A 15,476-nucleotide genomic window follows, 5' to 3' on the forward strand; every position below is an offset into this window, starting at 1 on the left:
CTTTCGCAAGGCACTGTAACTCTGGGTTGTCCTTTCCTGTGGCGGTCCTCATGAGAGCCAGTTTCATCATAGCGCTTGATGTTTTTTTGCGACTGCACTTGAAGAAATGTTCGAAGTTATTGAAATGTTTCGTATTGACTGACCTTCACGTCTTAAAGTAATGATGGACTGTCATTTCTCGTTGTTTATTTGAGCTGTTCTTGCCATAATATGGACTTGGTCTTTTACCAAATTGGGAAAGAAATTCCACAAATTAACTTTTAAGAAGGCACACCAGTTATTTGAAATGGATTCCAGGTGACTACCCCATGAAGCTGGTTGAGAGAATGTCAAGAGTGTGCAAAGCTGTCATCAAGGCAAAGGGCAGCTATTTGAAGAATCTCAAATATAAAATATATTTGGATTTGTTTAACATTTTTTTGGTTACTACATGATTCCATATATGTTATTTCATAGTTTTGATGTGTTCACTATTAATCTACAATGTAGAAAATAGTAAAAAATAAAAATAAAAACCCTTGAATGAGTAGGTGTGCTAAAACTTTTGACCAGTAGTGTATATTTGAGAAATTAAGGCATAGATTTTTCAACAGGTTTTCCATAATACAAATTAGGAATAAACAAAGGCTTTGATTTCTTGTCAAACAGACGGAAAAGGGGTCTTAAACATCTACCAGAAAAAGTATTAAAAAGGTATTAGAAATGCACCAAATCACATAATGAAGTAAAGACCCCTACCAACTAATATCAACATTTATATTTAATTTTGGATAAATTATTTGCCTTCTGTAAATGTATTAAATATTGCCTTGTGGCTTGTTACCAAAAACCCAGATATCTTAAGATATTTCCTCATTTCTTTCCCTCATGAGGAGGATAATGAAAGTTCACAGAAGTAACAAGTAGACCTACCAATTAGTCAGTGTTTTTAATTATATAATTTCTGATTATGAAATATGTGAAAATAATATGTTATGGAATTAATTAATGCAATTGAATTAGCTACAATGGGAAATCAGTCACAAACCACAGTTGGGTCACCTGTACTATCCTCCCTTCAACTGGCATACTGTCATGTTCAGCTTATTACTGTTTAATAATCAAATACAATTTTATTAGTCACATACACATGGTTAGCAGATGTTAATGCGAGTGTAGTTAAATTCTTGTGCCTCTAGTTCTGACAATGCAGTAATATCTAACACGTAATCTAACAAATTCACGACTACCTCATACACACAAATGTAAATGGATGAATAAGAATATGTACATATAAATATATTTTGATAAGCGATGGCCGTGTGGCATAGGCAAGATGCAGTAGATGGTATAGAATACAGTATATACAGTGGGGCAAAAAAGTATTTAGTCAGCCACCAATTGTGCAAGTTCTTCCACTTAAAAAGATGAGGCCTGTAATTTTCATCACTTGACAGACAAAATGAGGGAAAAGAATCTAGAAAATCACATTGTAGGATTTTTAATGAATTTGCAAATTATGGTGGAGAATAAGTAGTTGGTCAATAACAAAAGTTGATCTCAATACTTTGTTATATATCCTTTGTTGGCAATGACAGTGGTCAAACGTTTTCTATAAGTCTTCACAAGGTTTTCACACACGGTTGCTGGTATTTTGGCCCATTCTTCCATGCAGATCTCCTCTGGAGCAGTGATGTTTTGGGGCTGTTGCTGGGCAACACGGACTTTCAACTCCCTCCAAAGATTTTCTATGGGGTTGAGATCTGGAGACTGGCTAGGCCACTCCAGGACCTTGAAATGCTTCTTACGAAGCCACTCCTTTGTTGCCCGGGTGGTGTGTTTGGGATCATTGTCATGCTGAAAGACCCAGCCACGTTTCATCTTCAATGCCCTTGCTGATGGAAGGACGTTTTCACTCAAAATCTCACGATACATGGCCCCATTCATTCTTTCCTTTACACGGATCAGTCATCCTGGTCCCTTTGCAGAAAAACAGCCCCAAAGCATGATGTTTCCACCCCCATGCTTCACAGTAGGTATGCTGTTCTTTGGATGCAACTCAGCATTCTTTGTCCTCCAAACACGACGAGTTGAGTTTTTACCAAAAAGTTATATTTTGGTTTCATCTGACCATATGACATTCTCCCAATCTTCTTCTGGATCATCCAAATGCTCTCTAGCAAACTTCAGACGGGCCTGGACATGTACTGGCTTAAGCAGGGGGGACACGTCTGGCACTGCAGGATTTGAGTCCCTGGCGGCGTAGTGTGTTACTGATGGTAGGCTTTGTTACTTTGGTCCCAGCTCTCTGCAGGTCAATCACTAGGTCCCCCCGTGTGGTTCTCCCCCGTGTGGTTCTGGGATTTTTGCTCACCGTTCTTGTGATCATTTTGACCCCACGGGGTGAGATCTTGCGTGGAGCCCCAGATCGAGGGAGATTATCAGTGGTCTTCCATTTCCTAATAATTGCTCCCACAGTTGATTTCTTCAAACCAAGCTGCTTACCTATTGCAGATTCAGTCTTCCCAGCCTGGTGCTGGTGTCCTTTGACAGCTCTTTGGTCTTGGCCATAAGTGGAGTTTGGAGTGTGACTGTTTGAGGTTGTGGACAGGTGTCTTTTACACTGATAACAAGTTCAAACAAGTACCATTAATACAGGTAACAAAGAGAGGACAGAGGACAAAGTTACAGGTCTGTGAGCGCCAGAAATCTTGCTTGTTTGTAGGTGACCAAATACTTATTGTCCACCATAATTTGCAAATAAATTCATTAAAAATCCGACAGTGATTTTCTGATTTTTCCCCCCCTCATTTTGTCTGTCATAGTTGAAGTGTACCTATGATGAAAATTACAGGCCTCTCATATTTTTAAGTGGGAGAACTTTCACAATTGGTGGCTGACTAAATACTTTTTTGCCCCACTGTACATGAGGAGAGTAATGTAGGATATGTAAAATGTATTTGTATTTGCGGTTATTTACAGTGACTATACCTTTATTACGTCAGGTAAGACTCTTAGTTCAATAACAGGTCACAGGTCAATAACCACCATGAAATTAGACACACAGTTCCCTAAACTCGATCATCTAACCAACACCGAATTCCTACAAGACTGTATGTAATCACTAAATGGCATTCAAACCAATTAAATGTGCATTGTATAGGATAGTTGATCTATTTTCACCTGCTACTGTCCTCCCTTCAACTGCTATACTGTTATATTCAGTTTACAAAACTTTTATTTTCTTCCTCTTTCTGTCATCTGGTGGTCAAAGCAAGACTGACAACAGTCTGGGCCTGGTTTCCAAATATAGATGTAATTTAGGCGTACAATTGCTTTAACGATGCATCTTTCCTACAAAAGCTGATGTAAACGTACATTTCCCAAAACACTGCACGGAGAAAACGGTGGCTAAGTGCGTCGTTGGAGCATGCGTCGATACTAATAGGATTGAAAGGATGCACTCAGATCAGCTTTCTCAATTAAAATCTTACCTTAACATTAGAATTGTTTCACAATAGTGAGGATGGATTAACCTCTAGAGATATGACCACCTAGGGCTGAAAATATTGAGGCGGCTTATTGCAATGCGTACCCAATAAAAACGCACTGAATCACTGATCATCATCGCGCACGTGTTAGACTACACATCAATAAATATATTGAGAAATTACAGACAGTAGCCTACAAGCAGCAAAATTGCACATAGTTCTATGACGAGCTTGTTTCCTAGGTTAGGGATTATGTGCAATGACGAGCTTGTTTCCTAGGTTAGGGATTATGTGCAATGACGAGCTTGTTTCCTAGGTTAGGGATTATGTGCAATGACGAGCTTGTTTCCTAGGTTAGGGATTATGTGCAATGACGAGCTTGTTTCCTAGGTTAGGGATTATGTGCAATGACGAGCTTGTTTCCTAGGTTAGGGATTATGTGCAATGACGAGCTTGTTTCCTAGGTTAGGGATTATGTGCAATGACGAGCTTGTTTCCTAGGTTAGGGATTATGTGCAATGACGAGCTTGTTTCCTAGGTTCGGGATTATGTGCAATGACGAGCTTGTTTCCTAGGTTCGGGATTATGTGCAATGACGAGCTTGTTTCCTAGGTTCGGGATTATGTGCAATGACGAGCTTGTTTCCTAGGTTCGGGATTATGTGCAATGACGAGCTTGTTTCCTAGGTTCGGGATTATGTGCAATGACGAGCTTGTTTCCTAGGTTCGGGATTATGTGCAATGACGAGCTTGTTTCCTAGGTTCGGGATTATGTGCAATGAAGAGCTTGTTTCCTAGGTTAGGGATTACGTGCAATGAAGAGCTTGTATCCTAGGTTAGGGATTACGTGCAATGAAGAGCTTGTATCCTAGGTTAGGGATTACGTGCAATGAAGAGCTTGTTTCCTAGGTTAGGGATTATGTGCAATGACGAGCTTGTTTCCTAGGTTTGGGATTATGTGCAATGACGAGCTTGTTTCCTAGGTTTGGGATTATGTGCAATGAAGAGCTTGTTTCCTAGGTTTGGGATTATGTGCAATGAAGAGCTTTTTTATTTATTTTTATTAAGGAAATGTGCTTTTAAGTGCCACTTTTTAGGATGTCAATATACCGTAAATGAATGTAATGTGGTTGTTTATAATTGTGTCTTGCCTTTTAAATCATTATGTGTTACTTGTTTTTACCATTGAGGACCACTATCCTCTGGGTCCACAATGGACATTTATTTTACCCAAATAAATCCAATCCGCCCTGGTCGGACCAAATCTGAACCAGAGATCTATGTTACACATGTTTGGACAGTAGAACACACTAGAGTAAAGTTAAATGTACTGTACATATCTATTTTACTGTGCACTAATGTACTGTACTCTACCGTGAGGTCCAAACTTGTGAAACATGGATGTCTGGTCAGAACCCACCAAATGTGGTCTTGTTTTGGGGCGGAGCTCATAATAGGAATAACCAGTATATAGAATAATACACAAATATGAGAAATACATATATTGCATATTTCTACCTTTGTGTACCTAATTCCATTAAAGTAATTCCGTTACCTGATGTAAAATCCACTTCACCTACTGTAGTTTAATAACCAAAATGTTATTGTTTTTTAAACTCAAGGTGTCATATCATAGCGGACACTCCAATTTTTCTGCAGACACTTTTTACATTTTAATTCAGAACAGATATTTAACAGAGTATTTGGAAAACGTGGTCGCATCAACTGAGGGAGATTTTACCGTAATTCTGTTGACCATATATGACCGTATTATGTATTTTTATGAAATGTTCTGTGTAAATTGTTGAAAGAATTCCTTGCGCATAGAGTTGTATGGTTGGTTAAACCATGTAAATAAATAGTTTTTTTGTTTGGCATACATTTTTATGTGAAAAATCGGGAGACAAATCGTAACCCGTTACCGTGGAATTTCCCCTCAGTTATATGTTCCAGTCTTTCAAACAGTCTTGTATCTCTCCCTTACCAGCCAACAGACTCCCAGCAGCGGCGTCTCCCAGGCTCAAAAGTCCTCAGGGCGTCCCAGACATCAAGTTCTGGGCTGGGACTGGGCTCTGACTGGGAGTCTGGGGTTAGGTTGGAGGCTGACTGGAAGCCCTCATCTTCTAACTGGTCCAAACAAGGTGGCACCTGGTTAGAGCACCAACAAGAGATCATTGATTATAATTACTAATCATCCAGTGCCCGTAAGAACAAATCAATTTGGTCTGACATATTGACTACAGTACGTTTTACCATTGTCAAAAAGGAACCACTCACTGCAACCAAATTAACTGAAGTTCGTCATACATCCACTCATATCAGTGTCAGTCTTACCCGTATGGCTAGCCCAGTGACATCCGCATTGCTGGGAACAGGAGGCAGATTGAGCCTGATGTCCAGGTCTGAGGTACGGGAGTGTTGCAGGGCTCCAAACAGAGACATCCTGGTCTCCTTCTCAAACCTCTCCTCAACGTCGGACCTCCTCCTCAGTGCCAGCAGGCCTGTGCCCGGAGGAGCATCCATCAGACCCAGAGTCCCACACAGACCCTTCAGGGATCCCCACTCCTCCCCACACATCAGGGCCCAGGCTCGGGCCTCTAACCTCTGCAGCTCCTCACTCTGGTAGCCCCCCAGTGGAGGCCTCCTCAACACGGGCCTCTCCCTGCGCATGTAGTCCCTGCTGAATGAGGCCGGGGGTGGGGGTGCAGAGCCAGTCAGCTGCACCAAGAGCTCCAGCACAGAGTCCAGCTCCTTCAGACCCGAGGCGGGCCCCTCACTTAGCCTCCCCAGCTGCTCCTCCAGCCTCTCGGCCTCGTCCTGGCACCCTGCCACTCTCAGGTCAAAGGATATCATAAGTAGCTTGTTTCTGGGAGGGGTGGTGGACGTGGCACTAGGTACTGACAAGAACCCTTTCGGGGAGCCCTCCTGGAACAGTTTGGACAGCAGGGCCCCGTAGGCACGCTTTCTGAGAGTGCGGCGGACCCCCTCTCGAGACACCCCTCCCAGAGCACGACGTTTCCATGACACCCCAGTGAGGCTGCTGTCACACAGGGAGCCCAGGAGTTCAGTGATGCTGTTGCTGTTACTGCTACTGTTGTGACTGCCAGATTTAAGGCAGACATCTGGACTGGAGTACATGGTTGTAGCTGGTCAGTTGATGTGATTGATTACTTCTGACCTATGGATACAGATATTTTTTTGAAACTTACAACACTTGAACATACTGTAGTGTAGTTTGTTGTGAGTTGAGTCAGTGCAGCATAATCATTTGGAAATCAAGCTAGCGCCGAAGCATTCAGAAGGTATTCAGACCCCTTCACTTTTCCACATTTTATTACCTTACAGCCTCATTCTAAAATAAATTAAATGAGCCCCCCCCCCCCCCCCAATCTACACACAATACCCCATAATGATGAAGCAAAAACAGGTTTAGACATGTTTGCAAATATATTAAAAAATAAATAAATAACTGAAATACCTTTACATAAATACTCAGACCCTTTGCAATGGCACTCGATATTGCCCTCAGGTGCATCCTGTTTCCAGTGATCATCCTTGAAATGTTTCTACAAGTTGATTTGAGTCCATCTGTGGTAAATTCAATTGATTGGACTAGATTTGGAAAGGTACATACCTGTCTATATAAAAGGTCCCACAGTTGACAGTGCATGTCAGAGCAAAATCCAAGCCATGAGGTTGAAGAAATTGTCCAAAAGAGCTCCGAGACAGGACTGTGTCAAGGCACAGATCTGGGGAAGGGTCCCAAAACATGTCTGCAGTATTGAAGGTCCCCTAACCCGATGGTCACTCTGACAGAGCTCGAGTTCCTCTGTGGAGATGGGAGAACCTCCGGGAAGGACAACCATCCCTACAATACTCTACCGATCAGGCTTTTATGGTAGAGTGGCCAGACAGAAGCCACTCCTCAGTAAAAGGAACATGACAGCCTGCTTGGAGTTTGCCAAAAGGCACCTAAAGGACTCTGACCATGATAAACAAGATTCTCTGGTCTGATGAAACCAAGATTGAAGTCTTTGGCCTGAATGCCAAGTGTCTGGAGGAAACCAGGCGCCTCTCATCACCTGGCCAATACTATCCCTACGGTGATGCATGGTTGCAGCATCATGCTGTGGGGATGTTTTTCAGAGGTAGAGACTGGGAGACTCGTCAGGATCGAGGCAAAGCTGAACGGAGAAAAGTACAGAGAGATCCTTAATGAAAACCTGCTCCAGAGCGCTCAGGACCTCAGACTGGAGCGAAGGTTCACCTTCTAACAGGACAAGCACACAGCCAAGACAACACAGGTATGGTTTTGGGGCAAGTCTCTGAATGTCCTTGAGTGGCCAAGCCAGAGCCCGGACGTGAACCCAATTGAACATCTCTGGAGAGACCTGAAAAAAGCTGTGCAGCGCTGCTCCCCATCCAACCTGACAGAGCTTGAGAGGATCTGCAGAGAACAATTGGAAAAACTCCCCAAATACAGGTGTGCCAAGCTTGTAGAGTCATACCCAAATATTTTCAACAAAGTAAAAGGTCTGAATAATTATGTAAATGTGATTTCAGATATATATATATATATATTTGTAATTGTGGGTTATTGTGCGTAACGTTAGATTGGAGGGGGGAAACAATTACATCCATTTTAGAATAACGTAACAAAATGTGTTAAAAGTGAAGGGGCGCGAATACTTTCCGAATGCAGATATGTTTTTGTGGGTGGGTAGGCTGCACAATTAAGTGAGAGCAACTAACATTAATACAATTTGATTTGCTTAGCAGGGTACAATTGACTAGTAGCTAGCAAGGTTAGCTGCAGCTAACTGGCGACTCCCTAACGAGACAGTATAACAAGTCAGAACTGCAAGCTAATGTTAGCTGCCTGGGTAGCTAGGCTAACGTCGAACAAAATGCATTTAGCTAGCTAGCCACGTTGTGAGCACCGATATGGCAAAATAACTACATATAGGCATGCTAGCAAAGTGTATTCCATAATAATGCCTAACTAGCTAGCTGGCTAATAATGTTAGTTACCTTCAACTCATACACTGGTTTTCGGTCCTTCTTCCATGATGATGGTGCTGTTAGCTAGTTCAGTAACGGAGGGACCATTCGTTTTTAGCAAGTTAGCTAGCTAGATGTCTCAGTATACTTGTTACTTGCCTCTATTTAATGCATACTAGCTATCTACTTTCTGTATTTCATTATAATACGTTTCAAAACAAAAATGTACGTTATTTTGTCTGTATCACGTACATCCACGTCAACTACACGTTGGACCCGCCCACTCAACCTGAGTGGACAAAATACCAGACCAGGCTATTTCATTGGTTAACTCCTGTACGTTGTGTGACATACTTCCGGTAACAATGATTGCGCGCTAAAGTACAACTGACAGACAAGTCAAATACGGTGTATTTGTGCCGACATTGCCCACCAACCTCAACTGTTTATCTACCTACCACTCCATTCACATTTAGCTAGCCTCTACCAAGTCCAAATTGTTCACGTGTTCTTCTGGCCGTCGTGTTCCAGCCCAGAGAAGCGGACAGCGTCGATTGTCGTGGAAGAGGAAAAGAGAAGGAGGAATATAATTTAGCAATTGGGTTCACACAGGAGAGAGCTTCAATTCAGGCTGTCAGTGAGCCCCAGTTTCACCGCATCAAATAAACAACACAGACAGAGGAAATCAAGACGAAACATAGCCATTTATTGGACTGCTTCAGTAGCAGTGGGGGGCTGGTGTGAGGATATATAGGAGGACATCCACATTGTAATGGCTGGAATGGAATAGTTGGAACGGAGTCAAACGTGGTTTCCATGTTTGATACCATTCTATGAATTGCATTCCAGTCGTTACAATGAACCTCCTATAGCTCATCCCACCAGCCACCACTGTTTAGTAGTTTCTTTAAGCCTAAGGATTTGAGAAGTCACACATGCAAAGCAGAGGAGGCTGGTGTGGGGAACTATAGGAGGACAGGGTCATTGAATGTTATTCATTCAGCGTTTCCCAAACTCGGTCCTCAGGACTGCACATTTTGGTGTTTGCCCTAACACTACACAGTTCTCCTCTGGTTTGCATGTGTGACTTCTCAAATCCTTGGGCTCAAAGAAACTACTGAAGAGTGGTGGCTGGTGGGAGGAGCTATAGGAGGACATGCTCATTGTAATGACTGGAATGCAATTTATGGACTGAGTCTGGGAAACGCTGTATTAATTGAAAGCTATCAAATGTATGAAAACCACGTTTGACTCCGTTCCATCAATTCCATTCCAGCCATTACAATGAGTCCATCCTCGTATAGTTCCTCCCACCAGACTCCTCTGAGGCGAACACTTCTCAGATTGCAGTGTGAATTGTATTTGTTTGTATCACAGGAGAGAAGCCTTACCACTGCTTCCTGTGCGGGAAGGGTTTTAGCCTCACACATGTCCTAAATATAACTGACATCAGAGAGTAGTCACTACTGAGAAGCCGCACTGCTCCCTGTGTGGGCCAAGTTTTTCTCAGTCCCAGCATCTAAGGGCACACCTAATGACACGCACAGAGAAGCCTAATCATTGTTCCAGTGTTGGAAGAGTTTTTCTTAGAAGAGTGCTTCACTGCATCCGACAACTATTCATACTAACCCAAGGTAGTAGTCATACTCAACATTCTCCAAAGAACTGAATCGGTTTGAGATTAATTTACTTCATGGTTGTGATCAGTTTTAGAAGTCAGTACTTTATTGTATTTTTTTAATATGAAGAGTAATTTTTTGATGCAAACTTAATTTGGTTACATTAAATCAATAATAAAAAATATCCTTTATTGTACTTAAGCATAACTGCTTCCTTACCGACACATTTAATTCTATGAATCAATTACATCATATTTGGCAAACTTCCATATGTAGAAAGTTTGGGGCTTCTAGTGAATGGATCATGTTGTTATTAACCAGTCAGGTGCTTGACTTTCCCTCGAAAAACTTAATATGCATGTGTGTCTAGCAGTTACATAGCTTGCATGGCTCATCACAGTGGGTGGGACATTTGCAAATCATAGACTAATACACTTGATGATTCATCTACATATTGTAACATTCATGAAACCGATACAGCACTTGAACACTCAAGACAAGAGAAAAAGGTCACTTTTAGAACCCATTCCACATAGATACCACTCTCACCTCAGAGACACACTCTGTACATCATCGCCCCACATCGGGTCAGTACCTGGTCCTGTATCATTCATAACCACAACTGTGTGGAACGGACTTCTTCACAGTGTTATTGTTCGTTTCAAGTTTCTTCCTCCACGCTAGGCCATTGGTGGGCTGTGAATCCCCCTTCCCCCACGGTGGTGGGAATCAAGGCCTCAAACTTCATTAGAAGCTATGAAACCCGGGGAGGTGAAACATGCAAGACTGCTAGTAAACACAACAATCGCCTGCCGAGCCGAGGGAGGGACTGGCATGGCTCACTGCTGTACTGTGGATGGAGGCTGAGGTAGGAGCAGACACACCAGGCGCATGCAGATTTGAACCTGATTTCTGGTCTGGAAGAAGACACCCTGTAAAGAAGCAGACTGATAATTCTGTTTTCATAGCCTACTATATGATGTGTGTGTTGTATCATTCTAAATCTGGCTGCTCGAGGTGCACATAATAATTCAAAATCTTATCAACAAGATCATTCCCAAATAATATTGACTCCCATATAAAAAATGTACATATTTTTCATCAGCAATCAGATTTCTCCAAATACAGTGCAAGTCTAAAAAAAAAAAGTGGGAGTTATCAGTGATAGCGTGTAGGACGTTGGGGGGGGGTTGTTGAGATAAGGAAATGTAATCACTCTCGCTGTGGCAGCAGCCTTGAAGTTCTCTGTGTGTGTGCATATCTAGTTCTGAGATCTCTGAGCGTGTTAAGAACATGGACTCCCTGAGAGTCAGTCTCTCTATGCTATCCCCCATCCCTGCTTCGATGTTTGTTAGGCAACTAGACCAGCCAAGTTTTTTCTTTCACCCCCCCCCCCCATCCAAATGAATTCTTAGCTGTACAGTAAGTGCTTGAATTCATGTTTTCAAAGCAGTTTTTACGCAAGGCCATCACTGGAGGCCTTATGATAATATGTCTGTTTACATTATAAACACATGAGGTACTCAGCCCTGAGTGTTTCAATCCTAAACTCGGCCTGAGGCTTTAGTACCTAGAAGGCTGCTCGTGGTAGATCGCTTGGGGTGATTGTATCCAGGGGGCAAGTTGTTAAAAGTTAACATGGTCAAAAATCAGGATTACAAGGGGGATATCTTTTTTTAACAAAACTATCCCTCCCTCAAATTGACCCGATTGCATCATTTAGGCCCGTGTTTTTGGGTGTGGAACTGTGGATGCAAGTAGAGTATAAAATGTGATCAAAAGGTTGTGAAACATCTCCATCTAAACACACAAAGGGCATTAGAGCGCTAAAGAAGGACAAGAAGCCAAGGACATGGATGTCTCAGTTTATTCATGGAGGAGTGGATGATGCAACCTGTATGTAATTGCCCCAATCCACACAAGCCTCTTGAGAAGTGAGTGATCTGTTGCAAACAGATCGGGTAACATAATCGACGTCTTCTGAGCTGCCTTGGATGAGAAAAATGTTGGGTTTCATTAAGGTCCTGCACTAATTTCCTGTCCCATTTTCCTTAAGTCACGGCACGTTCACAAGGAAAGGAAAGATCTCGACAACAGCACAACAAATTTGTTTTTTTTTCTCCCCCCGGGACTTAATGCATAGGATTATACAGTTAGAATACGGTATTTCAACACGTTGTCTTTTTACAAAGGTATATGTTATAGGAAACAAGAAATTAAAATAATTACTGCACAGCAGTAAGAAAGGTAATTGTCGAGTATAGATAGTCGTTTTTCATACACACAGAGGAACAGCTTAGAATCACGGGGCAAAAACAACATTGGAACCATTTGTGCTGTACTCAATATTCTACATTTGTAACTTTGTCTTAAAGACTAATTTAGGAATGCCAGACATTTTAGGTGGAAACCGTTTGGGGTTGGCTACTGCTTTACACTTATTTGGGCTGTTGCCATAGCCATCATGATCCTACTAAAACACACACACACACACCACTGACACCCCAAATAAATGCACACATCAAATCTGCAACCATAGAAAGTATACTGAAATGTTTTCAGCCTATTGGCACGCAATGCCTGCAGCAGAACTGTAGCAGTTGATAGCACATACATATCACAATCTCAAATACATTGCTGTGTCTTCTATTACTATAACCGCTTAGTTATATCACCAATGAAACAATACAAATGATATTATTATCATCATATAAGGCACGTTTTGGTTAAAGAAAGGCTTGAAAAAAGCTTTTGCATCACTCGGTCAGGAGTGGAATCTGCTGTGGTAAACAACAGCGTCAGAGGAGGATGCAGACTGGATGCAATTAAAGAGCAGAAACATCCCCCACTGATGCCATTATGCAGTGTGCCACTCCGTTCTGTGCTGAGTGGGCAGTGCCAAGTGCGGCTTGGCCAGGGTGCCAGGCTAGCTGCTGTGGAGACAGGCAGGCACAGGCTCTGTGCAAACCTCACTCTACCAAAGGCAGGAATATCACTAACATTCTGGGGTCTGGAACTTAAAACATCTATTCTGACACGAGACCACGCACTGACTGATGGTCAAATTCAGGGAGCTTGAAAATTACAAATCTGTGGTCGCGTGAAAGATGAAAATTGAAAATGTAACTGATTTGACTTGGCAAAAATTCTCCAAATTATAATCAGGCACCAGCTCAACTATGGCCTACTTGAATGCCATATCAATTTGTATTGCAATGAATTATTATGACCATGAATTAACCTGACTTGTGACACATCATACCAATGCATGTTGTAGAAATCATTACTCATTGAAAAGAGTACCATTCTATTTAGTACCGTTTGAAGCTTACAACGTAACTCATTATGGGATGTTATGACAGTGGTAATTTGGCATACAACGGCATAAGGAAACACAAAACACGATTAGCAGCATGTACCATCATGGTCATATTACTTAGTAAGTTGGTTACTGTATGATATCTCCTGTCATACTATTTCTATTTCCCACCTCTGCATATTTGTACTCGTGTCCTAAATAAAGTATTGCTGCATCGTTACTGAAGATGAAATGGTTAACAACAAATGGTATAAGTAACACACATGAGTGGGATATGAATGATCCCCATTGCTTGTGTCTGAAAGTTTGGATGTTATTGCACGGCTGTTATTAAATATGTATGCTTGACTGGCTACATAGAGGAATTATTCAAAATATATTCAATTATCTGTTATTTTGCTTGCACAGAATCGGGGGGGGGGGGCTGCAGGGTAAAACTAACTAAGGTTGTCAAAAGTAGATTTTTTTTTACCCTTTAATACATACAGTGCTTAAGTTTCAGTGGAATGTGTTAGTATGTACTCCTACAAGGGGAAACAGATGCGCTATTGATCTCTGAATGTAAGGACCTACGGGTGTATTGGCAGCCACAACATTCGATCGAGCTCTGAAGCATGTGAACACATTTTCTAAACACAAATAAAACCGATCATTTTGAAAAAAAATCACTATTGACGGCCTGTCATTTCTAATATCCTGTCCCAGTCAGTTAGCCTGTCCCAGGCATGACCCTTTGGTGTGTGTAGAGGAGCTCAGTGGGAGAACAGGTTCCTGTGTGTCGGTGACTAGTGGAGATTAAAATGACAGATAGGGCATCCACCCTGTGGCCTGACAGTAGGCATCCCGTGCACGCACACACGCACACAAACCCACATTCACACACTGGCTATAGAAACACAATCCACACCACAAGGCGGTCCATTTAAAAAGATAATATCTCCTCGTAAAGCTTTCCGCATTAAGACCTCACAATAAAAAATATATATAATACAATTCTTACAACTTTTCTAGACAGGAATAAATTGAACATCTGATTATCTCTTTGTGCCATGAGTGATCGACACAGGGGCTTATTTCCGGCGGCTGGCCCCCTGTTGCATTGTGGGAACAGCCAGAGTGAGCAATGAGGACCACTTATTTCAGTTTCGCAAGTGGACTTAAGTTAAGGCGTACCTATGACGGCATGTGTAACCCATCCTCATCTATCTCTCTCTTTGCTTCATTGGTCCCAAACTGCGCCACTCCGCAGACTCTGAACTGTCCCACATTCTGGGCCTGCTGGGTTGAAGGTGTCATCATCAACATCAAGGCCCCGTGAGGCCATCTTCTCAGTTCCTCTCTCCTTTGCCAGGAGAAATAAACCCCTGTGGACACTGGAGGCACGGTCCCATCTCTCTCTCTCCATCTCCCTGGCCCCTCCAGTAGGTTAGAGATCTGTCACTTTGTTCTCCAGGGCGGCTGCTATCTGCTGCAGCCGCAGGGTGAGCTGTTTACTCTGGGCTGCTGGGTCCTCATCTAGGGACTGGATGATCTGTAGGGAGACAGGGAGGGAGGGAGGGAGAGGGGGAGAGATAGAGGGGGGGGAGGGCAGAGAAAGACAGACAGAGGGTGGAGACAGAGAGTCTTTGGAATCGCTCTAAAAATGCAAAAACATGAAGAAAAAAGCACAGCATTCTCCCTGGAATGTAAAGTGAATGGCCTCTTACCCCGTCGTAGTATTTGCTCGCGTACTGGTAGAGCTGATACAGAGCCACTTGTATGTTGAGTTTGTCTGTGTGAGTCTGGGAGACGCAACATAGGATTCAGAGATGTAGCTTAACAACAGACAAATCATGGCTTGAGTCACACATTCTTATAGAGAGCAGAACGAACCACGTCTATGACCGACATTATACAATGTTACCTTCACTAACGTCTAGAATAGTGCACCACTAAGAGTAATACCACAGAGATATGGGCTGTGTCCCAAATGGAAACCTATTCCCTACATAGTGCACAACTTTTGACCAGGAGCCTTTTGACAGGGCCTATAGGGCTCAAGTCAAAAGTAGTCCCCTATACAGGGAAT

At 42.5% G+C, this 15,476-nt stretch overlaps 2 protein-coding genes across 3 annotated transcripts in view; both read right to left on the reverse strand.

The window, feature by feature from the left end:
* Positions 1–8,845, reverse strand: part of tubgcp6 (tubulin gamma complex component 6) — a 36,141-nt gene extending 27,296 nt beyond the window's left edge. The window contains exons 1-4 of one of the 2 annotated variants that reach the window (XM_064930233.1): positions 8,501–8,845; positions 7,104–7,653; positions 5,804–6,647; positions 5,454–5,617 (exon numbers count right to left, since the gene is read on the reverse strand). In XM_064930233.1, coding sequence (XP_064786305.1) covers positions 5,454–5,617; positions 5,804–6,607 — 968 coding nt within the window. In that variant the 5' untranslated portion in view covers positions 6,608–6,647; positions 7,104–7,653; positions 8,501–8,845. The remainder of the gene's footprint in view (positions 1–5,453; positions 5,618–5,803; positions 6,648–7,103; positions 7,654–8,500) is intronic. The other variant, XM_064930232.1, reaches the window with a different exon arrangement.
* Positions 8,846–11,938: 3,093 nt separating this feature from the next.
* plxnb2b (plexin b2b) overlaps positions 11,939–15,476 on the reverse strand; it is a 177,556-nt gene continuing 174,018 nt past the window's right edge. The window contains exons 36-37 of the mRNA XM_064930236.1: positions 15,115–15,189; positions 11,939–14,939 (exon numbers count right to left, since the gene is read on the reverse strand). Of these exons, the coding sequence (XP_064786308.1) occupies positions 14,835–14,939; positions 15,115–15,189 (180 nt within the window). The 3' untranslated portion in view covers positions 11,939–14,834. The remainder of the gene's footprint in view (positions 14,940–15,114; positions 15,190–15,476) is intronic.

This window comes from Oncorhynchus masou, chromosome 22 (genome assembly GCF_036934945.1).
Source record: "Oncorhynchus masou masou isolate Uvic2021 chromosome 22, UVic_Omas_1.1, whole genome shotgun sequence".
NCBI lineage: Eukaryota > Metazoa > Chordata > Actinopteri > Salmoniformes > Salmonidae > Oncorhynchus > Oncorhynchus masou.